The sequence below is a fragment of the Catharus ustulatus genome, chromosome 17, assembly GCF_009819885.2.
Source record: "Catharus ustulatus isolate bCatUst1 chromosome 17, bCatUst1.pri.v2, whole genome shotgun sequence".
Taxonomy (NCBI): Eukaryota; Metazoa; Chordata; class Aves; order Passeriformes; family Turdidae; genus Catharus; species Catharus ustulatus.
Window position 1 is genome coordinate 8,227,553 of NC_046237.1, and position 15,043 is coordinate 8,242,595.

Here is a 15,043-nt window from a genome sequence, read left to right on the forward strand (position 1 = left end):
GCTTCCCAAAACCGCTCAAAAATCATCAAGAGTCTTTGTGATGACATCAGCCAGCTCTTTGTGGTTTCTTAAATTAATCCCATAAGGGCCCATAGACTTTTAGGGATCTAGGTACAATAACATGTGACAAAACTATTTCATCAGCGGCCAGCATCCACAGGTTCTTGCAGCATCCAGCTGTGAGGTGTTGTGCAACAGAGCCAATAAATCACCCTTGTGTTGTTTGGAAGCTGAGTCTGTCCCTGTGCCAGCTGCAGCCACCCTTCCCTGCCCAGGGAGCAGGGCATGGGGAATCGGGCAGGGCTTTGGGCAGTGCCCCTCGGTGGTCATGTGCCTCAGGTGGCAGGAGGTGACAGCTCCCGAAGGTGGCAATCCCACTGTGCTGCAGCCCACTGTAGAGCAGGGGTGTTGTTTGTCTGGTTGCAGCAGCTGCTCTCAATTCCTCAAGAAAGAGGAACCCGCCCTCGTGTGCGGGGGTCACTGCCGGGCAGATAGCACTGCAGGGAGATGGGGAGCAAAGGCTTCACGCAAGGGTGGGGGAGGGAAAACAGCATGGAGAGTAAACGCCCTGGTCTGTGGGTGCTGCTGTGGCGTGGGTGAGGTCCCCAGCCCCATCGCAGCCAGATGAGCTCCAGCCCCAGCAGCTCCCAGCCTGTTATTGGGACATAGCGAGGAATGCCAGAGACCTTGCTCCATTGCTGTGGTTTGGTCTATGTTTTCCCCATTTAGCAATTTCTTTATTAACACTTTGGTGTTGATGGAGTTGGCCGTGGTTGCGGGCTGGGGATTTCCTTTGAGCAAGAGTTTTGTAACGTGATCTGATACTATCGAGTCTTTGCCTAAATATAGCATCGTGTTTCTTTAAAGTACCTTTTTGTGAGCTTGCAGCTGCTTGTTTCCTCTTTGTTGTGCTGTGGAAGAGGCCTGGAAGGCTTTGCCAGCCCCTTCACTATCTTTCTGGCTCCCATGGGCACTCCTCTGATTTTAGGAGACCTCTCCCCTCCATCCCGTTCCTCTGCACAGCTGCCAGCCTGATGTAGGCACTGCAGGATGCCAGCTGCCATCCCCACCTGCCAGGAGTTGAAGGGTCTGGCTGAGGGCACAGAGCTGAGGGCACGGAGCTCCAAGTCAGGATGGCTGCACCCCACGCCAGGTCACTGTGACTGGCTTTGTGGCCACAGACACGTGCCCAAACAACGGCTGCTGCCAGCACTGCTGTCTGGGTGCTCCGGCATCTGACTCGTCCCCCTCTGAGCTGAGCACACAGGAAATAACTCATCGTTCTCTGGGTAAACATCTTTCCCAAGAGTGAAACTGCCCGGCCGAGATGAGCGTCCAGCTGTAATTTACCTCCACATGAGTGCCGTGCTGTGCTGTGCCCTCCCACGCTCCACCAGCCCCAGTACTCGCTCTGATCCACCCAGACAGTCCCAGTATAATTCCAGGGCTGGGGACATGTCCTGAACTGCACAGTGCTGTGGCCTTTGCTCCCTTGCTCACTGCTGGGGGAACTGCTCCCATGAGAGGTTGCTGAAGCACAGGGGGGACCCAGCCCACCAAGCCTCCTTTGACAGAGTCTTGTCTGAAAGCACTTTATTGCTCTCTCTGACCCACATCAATCCCCCTGCCCATGTTCTGGGCATGTCACACTATTAGTGTGGGGAAAATCCCAACCACACTTTGCCCTGCTCTCAAGTCAGCCCTTCAGCAGCACACACTGGGGTGAGTGGGCAGGGAGGGGCACAAAGCCTGCTGGGCAGCCATCACTGGGGGTCTGTTGATGTGGGGAGCAGCCCAGCAGCACCCTTGATACCTCACTCATGTTGGCAGAAGTTCTTGAGTAGTGGGGGCAAGTCCAGGCCATCAATGGCCACACGGTGCACGATGTGTTTCTGGATAACCAGCCGGCACAGCGTCTGCAGGGAAGGAACTGGAAGAGAGCAGAGAGTGTACCTGAGCTGGGCAAGTCAGCAGTGAGGCTGAGCACAGAGGGGTGGGGGAGCTGGCAGGGCTTCTCAGAGACACTGTGGTTAAAGGCAATGGTAGGTGACTTTGTTCTGTGGCATTGTCCTGCCCTGGGCTCAAACTGGTTGTGCGGGGGATGGTGCCAGGCTGCTCCAGCAGGGCTGGAAGCTCAAGGGCCCCGGGCAGCAAAGATCTTCCCGTTATTAGGAGGAAGGCTGAGAGACAGTTATATGCCCAAGCCCTGTGTGACTGTGCCTGGTTTGCACTTCTTTCTCTGGCAGCTGTCAAGCAACTCTCCAGGGCCTCACATACCCATGCTGTTGTTCTTTTCCATCCCACTCCCTTGGTCTGCCTGCACTGGCCCCAGCACCAGGCTGCTGCGTGAGTGTCTCCAGGCTGGGGCTGCACTGCCTGCAGAGACAGTGCCTGCCATGCCTGTGGGGCAAACCACCATGAGAAACATCCCCTTGGGCACCTGCAGAGAATCTGCCTGGTTCCTGCTCCTGTGATACCACTTCCCGGAGGCATGGGAGGCTCAGCAGTGTGGGTACTAACAGCTGCAACCAGCTCTCTCCTCAGGTGTTACACCAGGGAGAATATCAGGTTCTAGCCTTGGGACAGAAGCAGCTCTCTTGACACCAGCATGTGAAGCAGTGGCTCCCAGTGCTGGGGGCAGCCAGTACTCTGGCTCTGCCTCACCTGATCCATCTCCTTATTTTTCCAGCATGGTGCTAATTAGCAGTCATTAGCCTGGTCCCTCCCAGCAAGCCAAGGGACGAGGGATAATGCCCAGGCTCCGATGGCATCACAGGGTGCCTGCCCAGGGAACATCATGTCTGGGGCACGCGGCAGATGCGTGGGTGCAGTGTGCTGAGCCAGGGTGGATGTGTAGGTGGATGTTTTGATGCCAGGGCAGGATCCTGGCTGGCTCTGGCTGCCACGTGCTGTGGGTACAGCAAGGCCTCACAGCTGTGGGACAGGCCCAAACACCCAACCCCATCACTCTGCTTGGGAAGGGTGGCCAGGGGGCTCTGCCTGACTGCTGCTGCTGGGGGTGTCTCCCCTGGCCCCAGCACAGCACCCATGGCAGAGCTTCTGTCAGACACTGCCCAGCAGTAGTACTGTGGATCTCACCAGTGCTCCACAGGGACTAAAAGCTTTCCTGTGCCCTCTTATCCCCTGTATCCCTCTGCCCAGTGGCACACACCAACCTTCCCAGTCTTGGTGACTATGGGATGACCCCACCAGAGCTCCCCCACTCCTGGCCCACACAGCACGTGCCACAGGGAGGGCACAGATACCTACAGCCATAATCCACCGGGATGACCCGGACACTCTTGGTGGAGGCAAAGACATCAACAACGGCGTAGAGCGGGCGGGTGGCGGGCAGGCCCCTGGCGCTCGGCCCCATGTCCTCGCCGTTGATAACGATGTGCATGTCGGCAGTGCCGTTGGGCTGCGGGACGTACAGCACCCCGATGCGGCTGCGCCGGGCGGTTGCTGGCAGCACATTCATCTTGTACAGATCATCCAGGATGTGGCTGTAGCGGCCGGGCCGGCTGCGCCCCACCAGCGTGTCACGGGGGATCCGCACCCGCTCGATCAGCAGGAAAGGCTCCCAGGGCCGTGCCTGCACCTGCACCTCCTCCCCCTCCACCACCACACGGTTGTGGTTCCGGGTGATGGCAAACACCCAGGTGTCCCCCATGTTGACCAGGTCCGGCAGCGAGTACTCAGGCACTACCTCCAGGCTCTGGGGATCATGGGCCGTCAGTCCCACACGCAAGTGCCCACACCAGCCCAGCTCCTTCTCCTCAATCTCCACCAGGAAGATCTGTCCGGGTGCCAGAGGCTCCTGGCTGAAGCAGAGCCCGTTGGCGAAGCTCTCCACCCGTGTGGCTTGCGTGTGTGAGGCATCCAGGCGGATGTTGGCGCCGTGGATGTGGTGGAAGCGTGCGGCAAGCCGGCACCGGGCAGCCATTGCGGCCAGGGCTATTTTTAACTGTCCCTATCACAGCTGCTGTGATGTGGTGACAGCCCGGCTGGGAGGGACAACTAGAGGGCTCAAGGAGGGTTCTAGTGCCCTGAAGGGAGGTTGAGGGTGGGGGCTTGTGGCTGCTGAGCACAACCAGGCCCAAAACAGACCCAAAAGACATTCCATACTGGACTGTCCAGCACTGCCACCTATGCCAGGGTGCCTGGCTGTGCCCTGTGGTGCCCAGTGGTACCAGCTATAGCCAGCAGTGGCGAGTGGTCATCGCACGGTGATGACTGGCAGTGCCTGGTGATGCCCGACTTTACCCAGCTGTTGCCGGTGGTACCCAGCTGTACCGGCCACACCCAGCAGTGCCCCGTACCCAGCTGTAACCGGTAACCAGTGGTGCCCGGTAGTGCCCACCGGCGCACTGCACCCCGTGCCGGCTGCCCCCGAAGGAGTGCGGGGGCTCCGTCGGTGCCCGCCCCCACTGTCCCGGTCCCGGTCCGGGGCCGTTCCCACGTGCGCGGGCGGGGCCGGGGCGGGGCCGGGGCGGGGCCGGCCGCCCCCGGGGCGCTGATTGGCCGCCGTCGGGCCCCGCCCCGCTCACGTGAGCGCCGCAGGTCATATGGGCGCGTGTCATGTGCCCGCCGTGACCGCCGCCTGCGAGCGCCGCGCCTGGAGCGGCCGCGGTCAGCGGGGCCGGGGGGGCACCGGGACGGGAGCGGGCGACGGGATGGAGGGACCGGGACCGGCGGCAGGGGAGCCGACTGGGCCGGGCTGGGGGCCAGCCCCGAGTGCGAGGCTGGGCCGGGGCAGCCAGGCCGGGGCGCTCGCGGGGCGCTGCCGCGGCCGTTCCTGGGGGCCGCCCCTGACCGTCCCTTCCGCCCACCGCAGATGGGGCCAGTGTTGCTGTCGTCGCTGCTGCTGCTGCTGGGGTTGAGCCGGGCCGCCCCCCCGGACCATGAGGTGACCTACCTGCCCGGGCTGTCAAAGCAGCCCTCCTTCCGCCACTTCTCGGGCTACCTCTGCGCCGGGCCGGGCAAATACCTGCACTACTGGTACGTGGGATTGCGCCTGGCGATGGGAGGGCGTCGGCTGGTACCGGGCACTCACAGCTGCACCTCCACAGGTTCGTGGAGGCCCAGAGCAATCCTCAGGGCAGCCCCCTCGTGCTGTGGCTGAACGGGGGCCCTGGCTGCAGCTCCATGGAGGGCTTCCTCAAGGAGCATGGCCCCTTCCTGGTTAGTAGTCACTGCTATCCCGTGGCTCAAGGACTCAGGGGATGAGCGGCTGCGTGGCACGAGCCATCCCGCTGTGTCCTGCCCTGCTTTGCCCATCAGTCACCACCTTCTCCCTCAGATCCAGCCCGATGGGGTCACACTGAAGTACAATGAGTACGCATGGAATAAGGTACAGGCACTGCTTCCCTTTGTGGCTTTGAGATGGGATGGCCCTGAGCCAGTTCCTCCTGCCCTTTCCATGGAGCCGACCCTTCTGCTGCTCCCCTCCCACCCAACACACCCTGCTCTCGAGTCTGCTGTTGAGCAGCACAGGAATGTGGCCACCCCAGCACAGCCCTGGGGCGGGCCACGCTCCTGTGGTGCTGTCATGGGCGGGGCCAGCAGCCCTTGGCCCCACTGAGCCAGAGGGTCTCCCCTTATTGCTGCCTTCTCTGCTTTCCTCACAGATTGCAAACATCCTCTATGTGGAGTCTCCGGTTGGTGTTGGCTTCTCATATTCTGATGACAAGAAGTATGGCACAAATGACACGGAGGTGGGTGACTGGGGTGCTGGGAGAGCGCTGCTTCCTGCCTGCCCCCTCCTGGGCATGGGGTGCAGCCTCACCACCTGACCATGCCACCTTCTCCCTGCAGGTTGCTCACAACAACTACCTGGCACTGAAGGACTTCCTCCGGCTCTTCCCCGAGTACTCCAAGAACGATCTCTTCCTCACGGGGGAGAGCTATGGAGGGATCTACATTCCCACACTGGCAGAGTGGGTGATGCAGGACCCCAGCCTTAACCTGAAGGTGGGCAGCTTGGCTTTGCCCAGCTGGGGAGCAGAGGGCTTGGCACAGCTGGGGTGGGACCAGCCGGGATGTAGGGCACGCCTGGCCCTACAGCCTTTGATCTCCTCCTGGGGTTCTGGCAGCAGCTGCTGGTGGACGTGTCTGTCCCTGCTGCCAGGGGAGCGTCCTCAGGCACCCCCAACCCTCCCTGTTCCCTCCGCAGAGTAAACAGTTCCACATCTGCTTCCTGCCTGCGGCTGCTGAGCTGTGACTGCCCCGCGGGGAGCTGGAACACAACAGGGTTGTTTTCTTCTTGCCTCGCAGGGAATCGCTGTGGGAAACGGCCTCTCATCTTATGAGATCAATGACAACTCCCTGGTTTACTTTGCCTATTACCACGGGCTGCTGGGGACCGAGTAAGAGCAGAGGGAATGCTGGATATGCCATCCCTGTGCAAGCGGGATGGGTGCATAGCTGAGGCTGGGGCTGTCTGGGCTGGTGGTGTTGAGACAAGGGGGGCAGCACCTTGCCTGCCCTGGGCCACCAGCTGGGCTGTAGCTCCTTATCCCAGGCAGCTCCCATGGGTGCATTTGTTTGTGGGGTAGAGGGCACAGGGTCAAACTGTGCCTTGTGGCCACTGGGCAGAGAGCTGCAGGGCAGCTGTCATGTCAGTGTTGCCACCTGGTCCAAGAGATCCTGATCTCTGCCCACAGGCTATGGAAAGACCTACAGACCTTCTGCTGCTCCCAGGGGAAGTGCAACTTCCATAACAGCCCCAACCTGAACTGCACACTCAAGGTGAGGGGAGCCAGAGCCCCTATATGTGTGCCAAGCAGCACGTGGCCTGGCTCTCAGTGGGTGCACAGTGCCACGAGGATCCTGCTGAGTCCCCAACCCTTCTTGTGGGTCCTTGCAGATGGGAGAGATGATTCAGATTGTAGAGGAGTCCGGCCTCAATGTCTACAACCTCTATGCCCCATGCGATGGAGGTGTCCCAGGGAGCATGAGGTGAGAGTGGCCCCAGGGAAAATGGTTCTACAGTCAGCAGCTCGCTTTGGTTGCACAGAGGGACATGGTGGGCTGGGCAGGGGGCCCCTCTGGGACAGATGGATGGTATATGGCTGCTGCTGAGGACTCCTCCCAGGAGAGCCCTTAGCCCTTGTTCTCCAGGGTTTTCAGTCTGTCCTCATACTCGCTCTGGCTACAGGTATGAGGGTGATTATCTCATCACACATGACCTAGGCAACTCCTTCATCCGGATGCCACTGAGGTTCTCCTGGCGGCAGGTGAGCCAAGGTGCCCATGCTGCTGGGCTGTGAGCAGCCTCTGTGTGGACAGTTGTGCTGGTGTAGGTGGGAGGGGCAGAAAGCAGCTGCTCCTGTGACAGTGACTCTCCCGACTCTCCCAGAACCTGTTCCGAATGCCAGTTGCCCGAAAGAAGGTGCGGATGGACCCACCCTGCACCAACTCCACAGCCCCCAGCATGTATCTGAACTCCCCCGAGGTGCGGAAGGCTCTGCACATTTCCCCCAAGGCCTTGGAGTGGCAGGTGTGCAGGTGAGCAAGCTGTGGGCAGGGAGGGACTACTCTGAGAAGGAGCAGACATGATGCCAATGCTTCCTCCACAGCTTCGAAGTGAACCGCAGCTACAAGCGCCTGTACATGCAGATGAATGAGCAGTACCTCAAGCTGCTTGGAACCACGGTATGTGCAGGGGAGCCTACAGAGCCTGGGAGTGTCTCTGCCAGCTCAGCCTCCTACCTGGCTGTGGCTGCTGCCCTGCCAACAGCTCACTCTGTTACACAGAAATACCGGATCCTGGTGTATAATGGGGATGTCGACATGGCTTGCAACTTTCTCGGGGATGAGTGGTTTGTGGATTCCCTGTGCCAGAAGGTAAATGGGCAGGGCCCAGGCCAGGCCAGTCACTGGCTCCAGGCAATGTGCTGTAGCTGGCTGTGGCAGGAGCATGGGCAGGGCCAGCTACAGGTGCTGAAGGCACTGCTGCTACTCCCAGGTGCAGGTGGCTCGCCGGCCCTGGCTCTACACTGAAAACGGTGAGAACCAGATTGGTGGCTTTGTGAAGGAATTCACCAACATCGCTTTCCTCACTGTCAAGGTAGGGCTGAGGACTCTGAGGGCCAGGGATGAGGCTGTTGGGTGGGTGTTCTGGACACCACGGCTGCAGTCAGAGTAGGGTGGTGTTGACTGGGCTGTGGCAGCACCCCAGCCACACTGAAAACCACTGCCCCTTTCCTACAGGGAGCTGGCCACATGGTGCCCACAGACCGGCCGCTTGCTGCCTTCACCATGTTCTGCCGCTTCATTAAGAACCAGCCTTACTAAGAGCTGCAGAGGTAGTGCCCGGCGCTCCAGCTGCTCTCACCACCACCTGCCCTCACCGCCGGTACCTTGCACAGCCCGTCCTTACTGCTGCTTGGCTATGGACCTGTCACACCTGCAGCCTTTGCCCTCGGCTGGACAGGGCTGCCTGCCATGGGTAGGGGTCATGATCTGGGGTCTCTGTCCATGTGGGAGAAGCGTTGTGCACCTGCTGCAGCCACCTCGGCCCTTGTGGCTTCCTGTATTGCCTCCTCCCTGTCCGCGGTGGCAGCTGCTTCCCTCCTAGGCAGGGAACAATCCCCAGCACTTCCCCTCAGCCCCACACACACACAGCCTGGGCGCAGGCTATGAGGAGCAGCAGCAGGGGGCAGCTGGGTCCTGCTCACATCTACCTTGGCTCCCACCACCTCTGCTCCCACTGAAGGAGACTTACCACCATTACCACAACAATCCCACTGCCAGGGCACGCAGTGCTTCAGGAACTCGCAATAAACTCTGACCAAGGTGGTTCTGCTCCTCCTCACACCTTTGTACCAGCCCCTGCTTTGCTTTCCTCTGCTCTTTGAGGAGCATCAGTGAGTGCTGATACCCTGTGGCAGGGAGCCCTGGGCTCTATGGGCTGTGCCCCTCTGCAGGTGTCCCTGCATCCTGGAAATGAGTGACCCATCTAAGCAGCAGTGGCACAGTCACTCTGAGCCCTCTGGAATTGCACTAACCTGCTTCTGCTCTGAAAGACCCAAGCTGGGCAGCAGCGTCAGCTGCCTTTTTTACTTCTCCCCACCCTGAACCCCAGCATGGATATGTCCTCCAAGCAACAAGGCCATGTAGTTGGAGTCAGGTGGTTTATTAGTGTAATGAGCAGGGGTGCAGCAGGGGTTCCCAGAGCACCCTCTCCACCTTGCTGCGCCCCACCAGGGCCTGGATGCCCTGACAATGTGCTGGTGGTACCAGGGAAGCTGCTTCCTACCTACAGTCTACGGGTCCAGCCCGGGATCTGCCCTTGGTCCAGGGAGGAGAGCTAGAGTGAGCTGGGGTCCGGGCTAGGCTCTGCAGGCTGGGAGCTGGAGTAGGCAGCAGTGGCAGTCGGCACTGGGCGGTATTTCTCAATCACCTCCCGCAGCCCCTTGGAGAAGTGGAGATCAGCTCCCACTGTGAGGAATCCCTGCAGAGGGAAGAGGGTCAGTTCAAGGTTGGCAATGACAATGCCCTTTCCAGCAGGACATGGAGTCAAAGGCTGTCCCATCCCAACACATACCGCATGATTGGTGACCACCTCCCTGGTGAAGTCCATGCCTTCGGGCAGTGGGATCTGCACACCCTTCTTTGTCCTCTCTGCAGAGGGGCAGAGTGGGGATGAGGCTGAGCCCTGCTATGCCCCTGCCTACACTCCCAGTTGTGTGGGAACAGTGATGCCTACCGTTAATGATGGGCATGATACTCAGCTGCAGCAAGGTCTTCAGTGGGGCCTGCAGTGAGAACAGCTGCGGAAGAAGAGCTGGGGTCAGTGTAGTGACAAAGCTGCCAGCCAGGGCAGGGAGTGCTCTAAGTGGGGATCCTGAATGGACAGCCTCTTCCCCAGCCCATCCCACACTGTGGCTGGGTGTAAAAGTTCCCAGGCCTTCACCATGCTCTCACCGCGAGTGACTCCAGCGCTGACTGCTTGGAATAGATGCGAAACCTGGACAGAAGGAAGCAGTTGTGAGTAGGGTGTGGAGGGGACTCTCCCCACGCTCCCACAGGACCCCAACCATACCGTCGTAGGTCCAGCTGCACACGCAGTGCCTTCCCTTGCAGGAACACCTTAGCACTCAGCTTGGTTTCCTGGAGAGGGAGAGGGCTGACTCACAGCAGGCAGAGGACAACCAGGCCAGCACAACCCACAGGTCCAGTGTCCCTCTGCTCGGTGACACCAGTGCCTTACAACACAAGATGTGAGACACTGCTCCTGTATACACTTCCCCTCACCATGGCCATGCTGGAGAGCTGGACAGGTGGGCGGTCTGGGGGCACCAGTGAGATGTTCAGGAAGGCAGAGACAGAGACTGAGGTCCCCGAGGGTTTGATGATGCAGCGAGGGGGAGCAGAGACCTGCAGCACAAGCCGCAGCGGAGCATCCACAGAAGGACTCTGGGGAGGGCACATGAGCTGGAGTCTTGGAGCAGGGCAGGGCTGTGCTCTACCATGCCTTCCACCCTGGCTGGGGGCTCCTTACCAGCATGAAGATTGTCCCAAAGAATGTGGCTCTCAGCAAAACCTCCAGATCCTTGGGTATCTGTGGAAGGCACAAACCACCGGAGGGGAAGGGAGCTGCTGCTGCAGGTTCCAGAAAAGCTGCTCCCTGAATGGCACCTCCTTTGCTCTGTGACACAGCCCACCCCTCCCTCCTGCTTGCACACAGTCCAAGTGTCTGGTGCTCCTTACCTTCTCCCCCTGGAGCTCTATGGTCAGCACGCCTGCCTGGAAGTATGAGTGCATGGCTGAGTCGAAGAAGTACTCCGAGAAGGCAACGTAAACCATGCGTTCAGTCTCCTTGATCACCGGCTCCACTGCATGGTTCTCCAGCTCCTGGTCCTCTCTCACCCGGGGGAAGAACATGCCCTGGACCAAGAGCAGGAGAGGTTCCTTCAGCCACGGGGCAGCCCACCTCACCTGCTCCACGGAGCCCAACATGTCTGCTGGCACAGCCTTTCCCCCAGGGATGGGGAAGGATCAACAAGGCAGGACCCAGTGTTCACCTTGAAGTCAAGGTCAAGGGTGTCAGTGGAGACGGATGGATCTCGTAGGAGGGAGTAGTCAATCCCGATATGCTCATCCACATAGTTCCTCACTGCCAGGGAAGATGTGCTGGTGTGACTTAGCCTGGAGCTGCCTGGCAGCCTGATGCCCAGCCCTGTCTGCCCCATAATGAATGGGATCCAGTCCCTTTCCTAGGGCAACACACACCAGGCACTGTGTCCAGCAAAGAGTTCAGCAGCACCAGGCTGGCATGCTCCAGGGATGGGCAGATCTGCAAGGCAAGGAGCCAGGCTGAGGGGAATTACTCCCAGGACTGGATGCAGAGCTGTAGATGCAGGACAAGGCCCAGCAGATGGGCAGGATACAGCTCTGCCCCCCTCCTCTACACTCAGCTGTACCTGCTGGCTGAGGAGGAAGCGCATCCCTGTGACAATGAAGGTGCTCAGGAACTCATAGACCTTCCTGGAGGACACAAGAGTGGTTTTGCATTGCCTGCTCTCCCTGTGGCTCTGTACTCATTCCAGCACACAGCTGGGCTGAGGAAGCACTGAGGGTGTGGGAAGAGGGTCAGAGAGCCAGGCACAGGCAGAGGGGTCAGGTGTACCTGAGTGTGCCAGAGAAGCCAGCATGCATTCTGGCTATGGAGGCATTGCAGGTCATATTGGAGATCTTGAGGCGCCCAGCCTTATCCTTGGCCAACTGCAGCACTGTGTAGATGTGGACACCATCCGCAGAAGCATTGATGGACCCAATGTCGTAGCTGGAAGCCAGGAAAGCAGATGAGAGGAGCACACAGCTCCTGCCAGCTGCAGTACAGCAAGGCACCTGTGGCACCCAGTAAGCACAGCTGTGGGGTGGGCTAGCACCCAGAGCAGCAGGAAGGGGAGGCAGCTCACAAGAACCAGTAGAGCAGCTGCCTGCGGAAGCGTAGGCTAATGGAAGCATTGTTGATGTTGAAGACAAGGTGCTGCTGGGGCTGGAAGTTCAGGTCTGAAAAGGCCAGCTGCAGGTCTGTCACCTTGACCCTGCAGAGGGGACAGGGGTGGTTAGACAGACAGATGGACATGGGAAGCCGTGGGCAGCAGGCAGCACTCACTGGCTGATGTTGTAATGGAACTGCCCCTCATTCCCATGCAGGTCCGACACCGTGATGTTGTGCAGCTCCTGCTCCACAAAGCGCAGCCCCTCCTGCTTCACTGCGGGGAAAAACGAGGCTGGGCTGAGATGTGCCCTCTCGGCAGCATCGCCCTTGACAGCCTCCACTCCTCCCCGGCCATCCCACGGTGGAGCAGTGCAGGCAGACCCCTACACAAGCACAGACGCCAGGAGAGTGCCCAACGTCCCTCTTTCCCAGGCTGTGAGATCCTGGCCAGCCCCTTACCCAGGTCCAGCCCCTTGGAAGTAATCCGGATCTTACAGCCAGGAGGGCTGTGCGAGGCTATGACCAGCGAGGGCAGAAGGAGGAGAAGGAGGCAGCTGCCGGCAGCCATCTCGCACCTGGGGAGGCAGAGAGCAGGGTCAGCACGGACTGGTCCGGGGACGCGCACGGGTATCAGCACAGACAGGCCGGGGGACACCTTCCCGGGAAGGGAGGCAGCTGCTGTTCAACCTGCCCGGGGCAGGAGCTCCAAGGAAAGCCCCACAGCTCCGCTGTTCTCCCTGAAACCCCCCAGTGCTGTCCAGGCCGCCTTTGACCAAATCCCTGGACCAGCGGCCCATGAGGGGCACGGCCCCCGCCCCAGGGTTCTGTGCACAAGCCCCAGCACCGGCCCTGTGAAGCCCGAGGGTCCCACATCTGGGAACACCCACTCCAGCACTCCCCCCGCCCTGCACACACCCCGCTCCCCAAACCGCAGGGACAGGCGCCAGCCCCGTGCGTGCTGCTGCAGCAGGGAGCCCCAGCACTTCGCAAAAGAGCCAGCCCTCGCCCGTGGGGCCGTCCCGCAACCCTCCCAGCCCCCCCGAGATGTGCCGCCTGCCCCCAGGCTGGTTTGAGACGGGAGCCGGAGCCTGTCCATCCCGCAGCAACAGGCAGAGCTCCGTGCGAGGCTGTGGGATGGGACGGGGCTCCCCCACACCTTCCCCCAGTTCTCTGAAGGGAGAGGATGGGGGACCCCCTCCCCGGGGCTCTGTGATGGGACAGGGCTCCCCCACAGCGTTTTCCTGCACTTCTATGAAGGGAGAGGATGGAAGATCCCCTTGCCCGGGGCCCGGAGGCACCGTCGTGCCCAGAGGCTGGAGGGCTCCCCTACACAATGCTGGCACAGTTCGGGTACTTACAGCGAGGCTTGTCCTCGGCTCCCGACGTGGGGAAGCTGAATCACGTGAAGGCAGGAGGGAGGGAGAACACCACCAGCTCCAAGACTTTCTTTTGAGCTGGCTGAGGTTTCCCTGCCTTTATATAGCCCCCAGCTGCCACTCCTTGTGGGCTCACAGCTGGGAGGAGACAGCGGGACGGATGGACGGGGAGGATGCAGGTCTGTGTCCCGCCGAGCCCGGCTGGCTGCCAGCACCGGCACAGACAGCGGCTCGCCTGGCCACCCCAGCTCCAGGCAGGACATGAAGCCTTCCTCTCCTCGAGAACACCACTCCCCGCGTCCTGCACACGCAGCCACGGCCGTGGATCTCTCCGGCAGCCCCCGTGAGAGGGGGACATGTGCAAACGGCATCTGGGAGGGCCTGGGGTGTTTGGGACTCCCCATCTGTGTTATGAAGCTTCTATCCCAGTTTCAGTGCAGACTCCCCGGGCCAAACTCCCTGGGGGCTGGTTCATGCCCATCTGTAACATGAACTAAGCAGAGAAACTGCCAAGGCTGTGGACCCTCAGGACTGCCCCCACAGGCTCTGCCCCGACCCCAAGCCAGGCAGCACTGGCTCTGCAGGACATGCCTCTGGATGGCCTTGCCCCGTGTGTTAGCGGCAGCTTGACTGGCTCCGGGGTTCGCAGCACCGAGATGGGCACTGCCGGAGTGTCTCCCATGCCGCCGTCCTGCTCCCGTCACAGGAAGGATGGGCAGCTCCTCAGCCCGGGACTCCCTCCCGAAAATCCTGCCTGGCCGAGCCATGCCAAGGGTCTGCCCGAGCCATGCCAAGGGTCTGCCCGAGCCATGCCAAGGGTCTGCCCCTGCCCTCACCACCCCCTCGGCCACCCGAGCTGGTTCGCTCCAAGGCAAAGTTTCACTATCCCTTCTCAGAGTCCCCTCTGCCCTCAGGGGTCGGTCTGAGCCGGCCCTTTGTGCCCCGGGCGGTTATCGGTGCTCTGGGCAGCGGAGCCGGGCTGCTGGAAGCCTAAAACGGGAGCCTCAGTGCTTACACAGCACTTAGCGCTCCAGAACTGCTGCGCCAGCGTTAACTCATTAAACTGACCCCGGTGCTCCCAGAGCAGAGGGCAGGACTCCGGGAGATGGGAAACCCCTTGGAAAGCTGGGCAGCTGGGATATCCCAGAGGAAAAGCACAGGACAGGCCCCGCGGTTTCCCCATCCCCTCTTCACCGGGGGCCGTGGGCCAGCACCGGCCACCGGCTGCCCAGGGAGGTGGGGCCGAGGCAGGACGGGTGCTCTTGCTGGGTGGATGCGGCAGAAGCTCCGCCGGCTGCGAGGGGGCCCTGTGGGACCCCCGGGACCCGCCCCACCCCGTTAAAAGCCATGTCCTCCTTCCATGTCCCGTGTCATCCTCCAGCAGACGCTGTGCAGCAGCAGTCACGGGCCTCGGGGCAAGGGAGCGACTCCAGCGACCACCGGGCTGTGCCCTGCGCTGCACCGCGTCCCTCACTGCCAGCGCCCGCCGCCTGGCACCGGGACCCGCGGGCCAGGAATGGCCACGGCAATAGTGTGGGGAGAGACGTGTCATGCGCCCGAGGGACCGCAGGGACAGGCAGCGGCTGCCAGGGCCGGCCCGGGCTAAAGCACAGCAGGAACAACCGCTGTGCCCGGCGGGCAGCGGAAGCCCCGCGCCCGCACATCAATGCAGCCTCCCCGGCCCGGTGGTCGCCCCGCCCCGGCGCCGCCGCTC

At 61.1% G+C, this 15,043-nt stretch overlaps 3 protein-coding genes across 3 annotated transcripts; 1 reads left to right on the forward strand and 2 right to left on the reverse strand.

Annotated features, from left to right (window-relative positions):
* Nucleotides 1–1,614: 1,614 nt before the first annotated feature.
* NEURL2 (neuralized E3 ubiquitin protein ligase 2) lies at nt 1,615–3,946 on the reverse strand. Its single transcript, XM_033075141.1, has 2 exons — nt 3,271–3,946; nt 1,615–1,930 (listed from the first exon to the last, which is right to left on the reverse strand). The coding sequence occupies exons 1-2, from the start codon at nt 3,944–3,946 to the stop codon at nt 1,815–1,817; spliced, it is 792 nt and encodes a 263-aa protein (XP_032931032.1). The 3' UTR covers nt 1,615–1,814.
* Nucleotides 3,947–4,550: 604 nt separating this feature from the next.
* On the forward strand, nt 4,551–8,818 carry CTSA (cathepsin A). Its single transcript, XM_033075144.1, has 15 exons — nt 4,551–4,632; nt 4,838–5,001; nt 5,073–5,184; nt 5,303–5,353; nt 5,631–5,717; nt 5,818–5,973; nt 6,277–6,368; nt 6,666–6,750; nt 6,869–6,960; nt 7,160–7,238; nt 7,361–7,509; nt 7,581–7,656; nt 7,759–7,848; nt 7,970–8,071; nt 8,215–8,818. The coding sequence occupies exons 2-15, from the start codon at nt 4,838–4,840 to the stop codon at nt 8,296–8,298; spliced, it is 1,419 nt and encodes a 472-aa protein (XP_032931035.1). The 5' UTR covers nt 4,551–4,632; the 3' UTR covers nt 8,299–8,818.
* A 305-nt stretch (nt 8,819–9,123) lies between these two features.
* On the reverse strand, nt 9,124–13,715 carry LOC117004395 (phospholipid transfer protein). The gene is made up of 16 exons (XM_033075143.2): nt 13,312–13,715; nt 12,413–12,528; nt 12,128–12,227; nt 11,928–12,056; nt 11,636–11,791; nt 11,430–11,493; nt 11,239–11,302; nt 11,031–11,122; nt 10,717–10,893; nt 10,508–10,567; nt 10,261–10,422; nt 10,049–10,116; nt 9,931–9,973; nt 9,713–9,776; nt 9,551–9,627; nt 9,124–9,457 (listed from the first exon to the last, which is right to left on the reverse strand). The coding sequence occupies exons 1-16, from the start codon at nt 13,698–13,700 to the stop codon at nt 9,314–9,316; spliced, it is 1,905 nt and encodes a 634-aa protein (XP_032931034.1). The 5' UTR covers nt 13,701–13,715; the 3' UTR covers nt 9,124–9,313.
* Nucleotides 13,716–15,043: the final 1,328 nt, after the last annotated feature.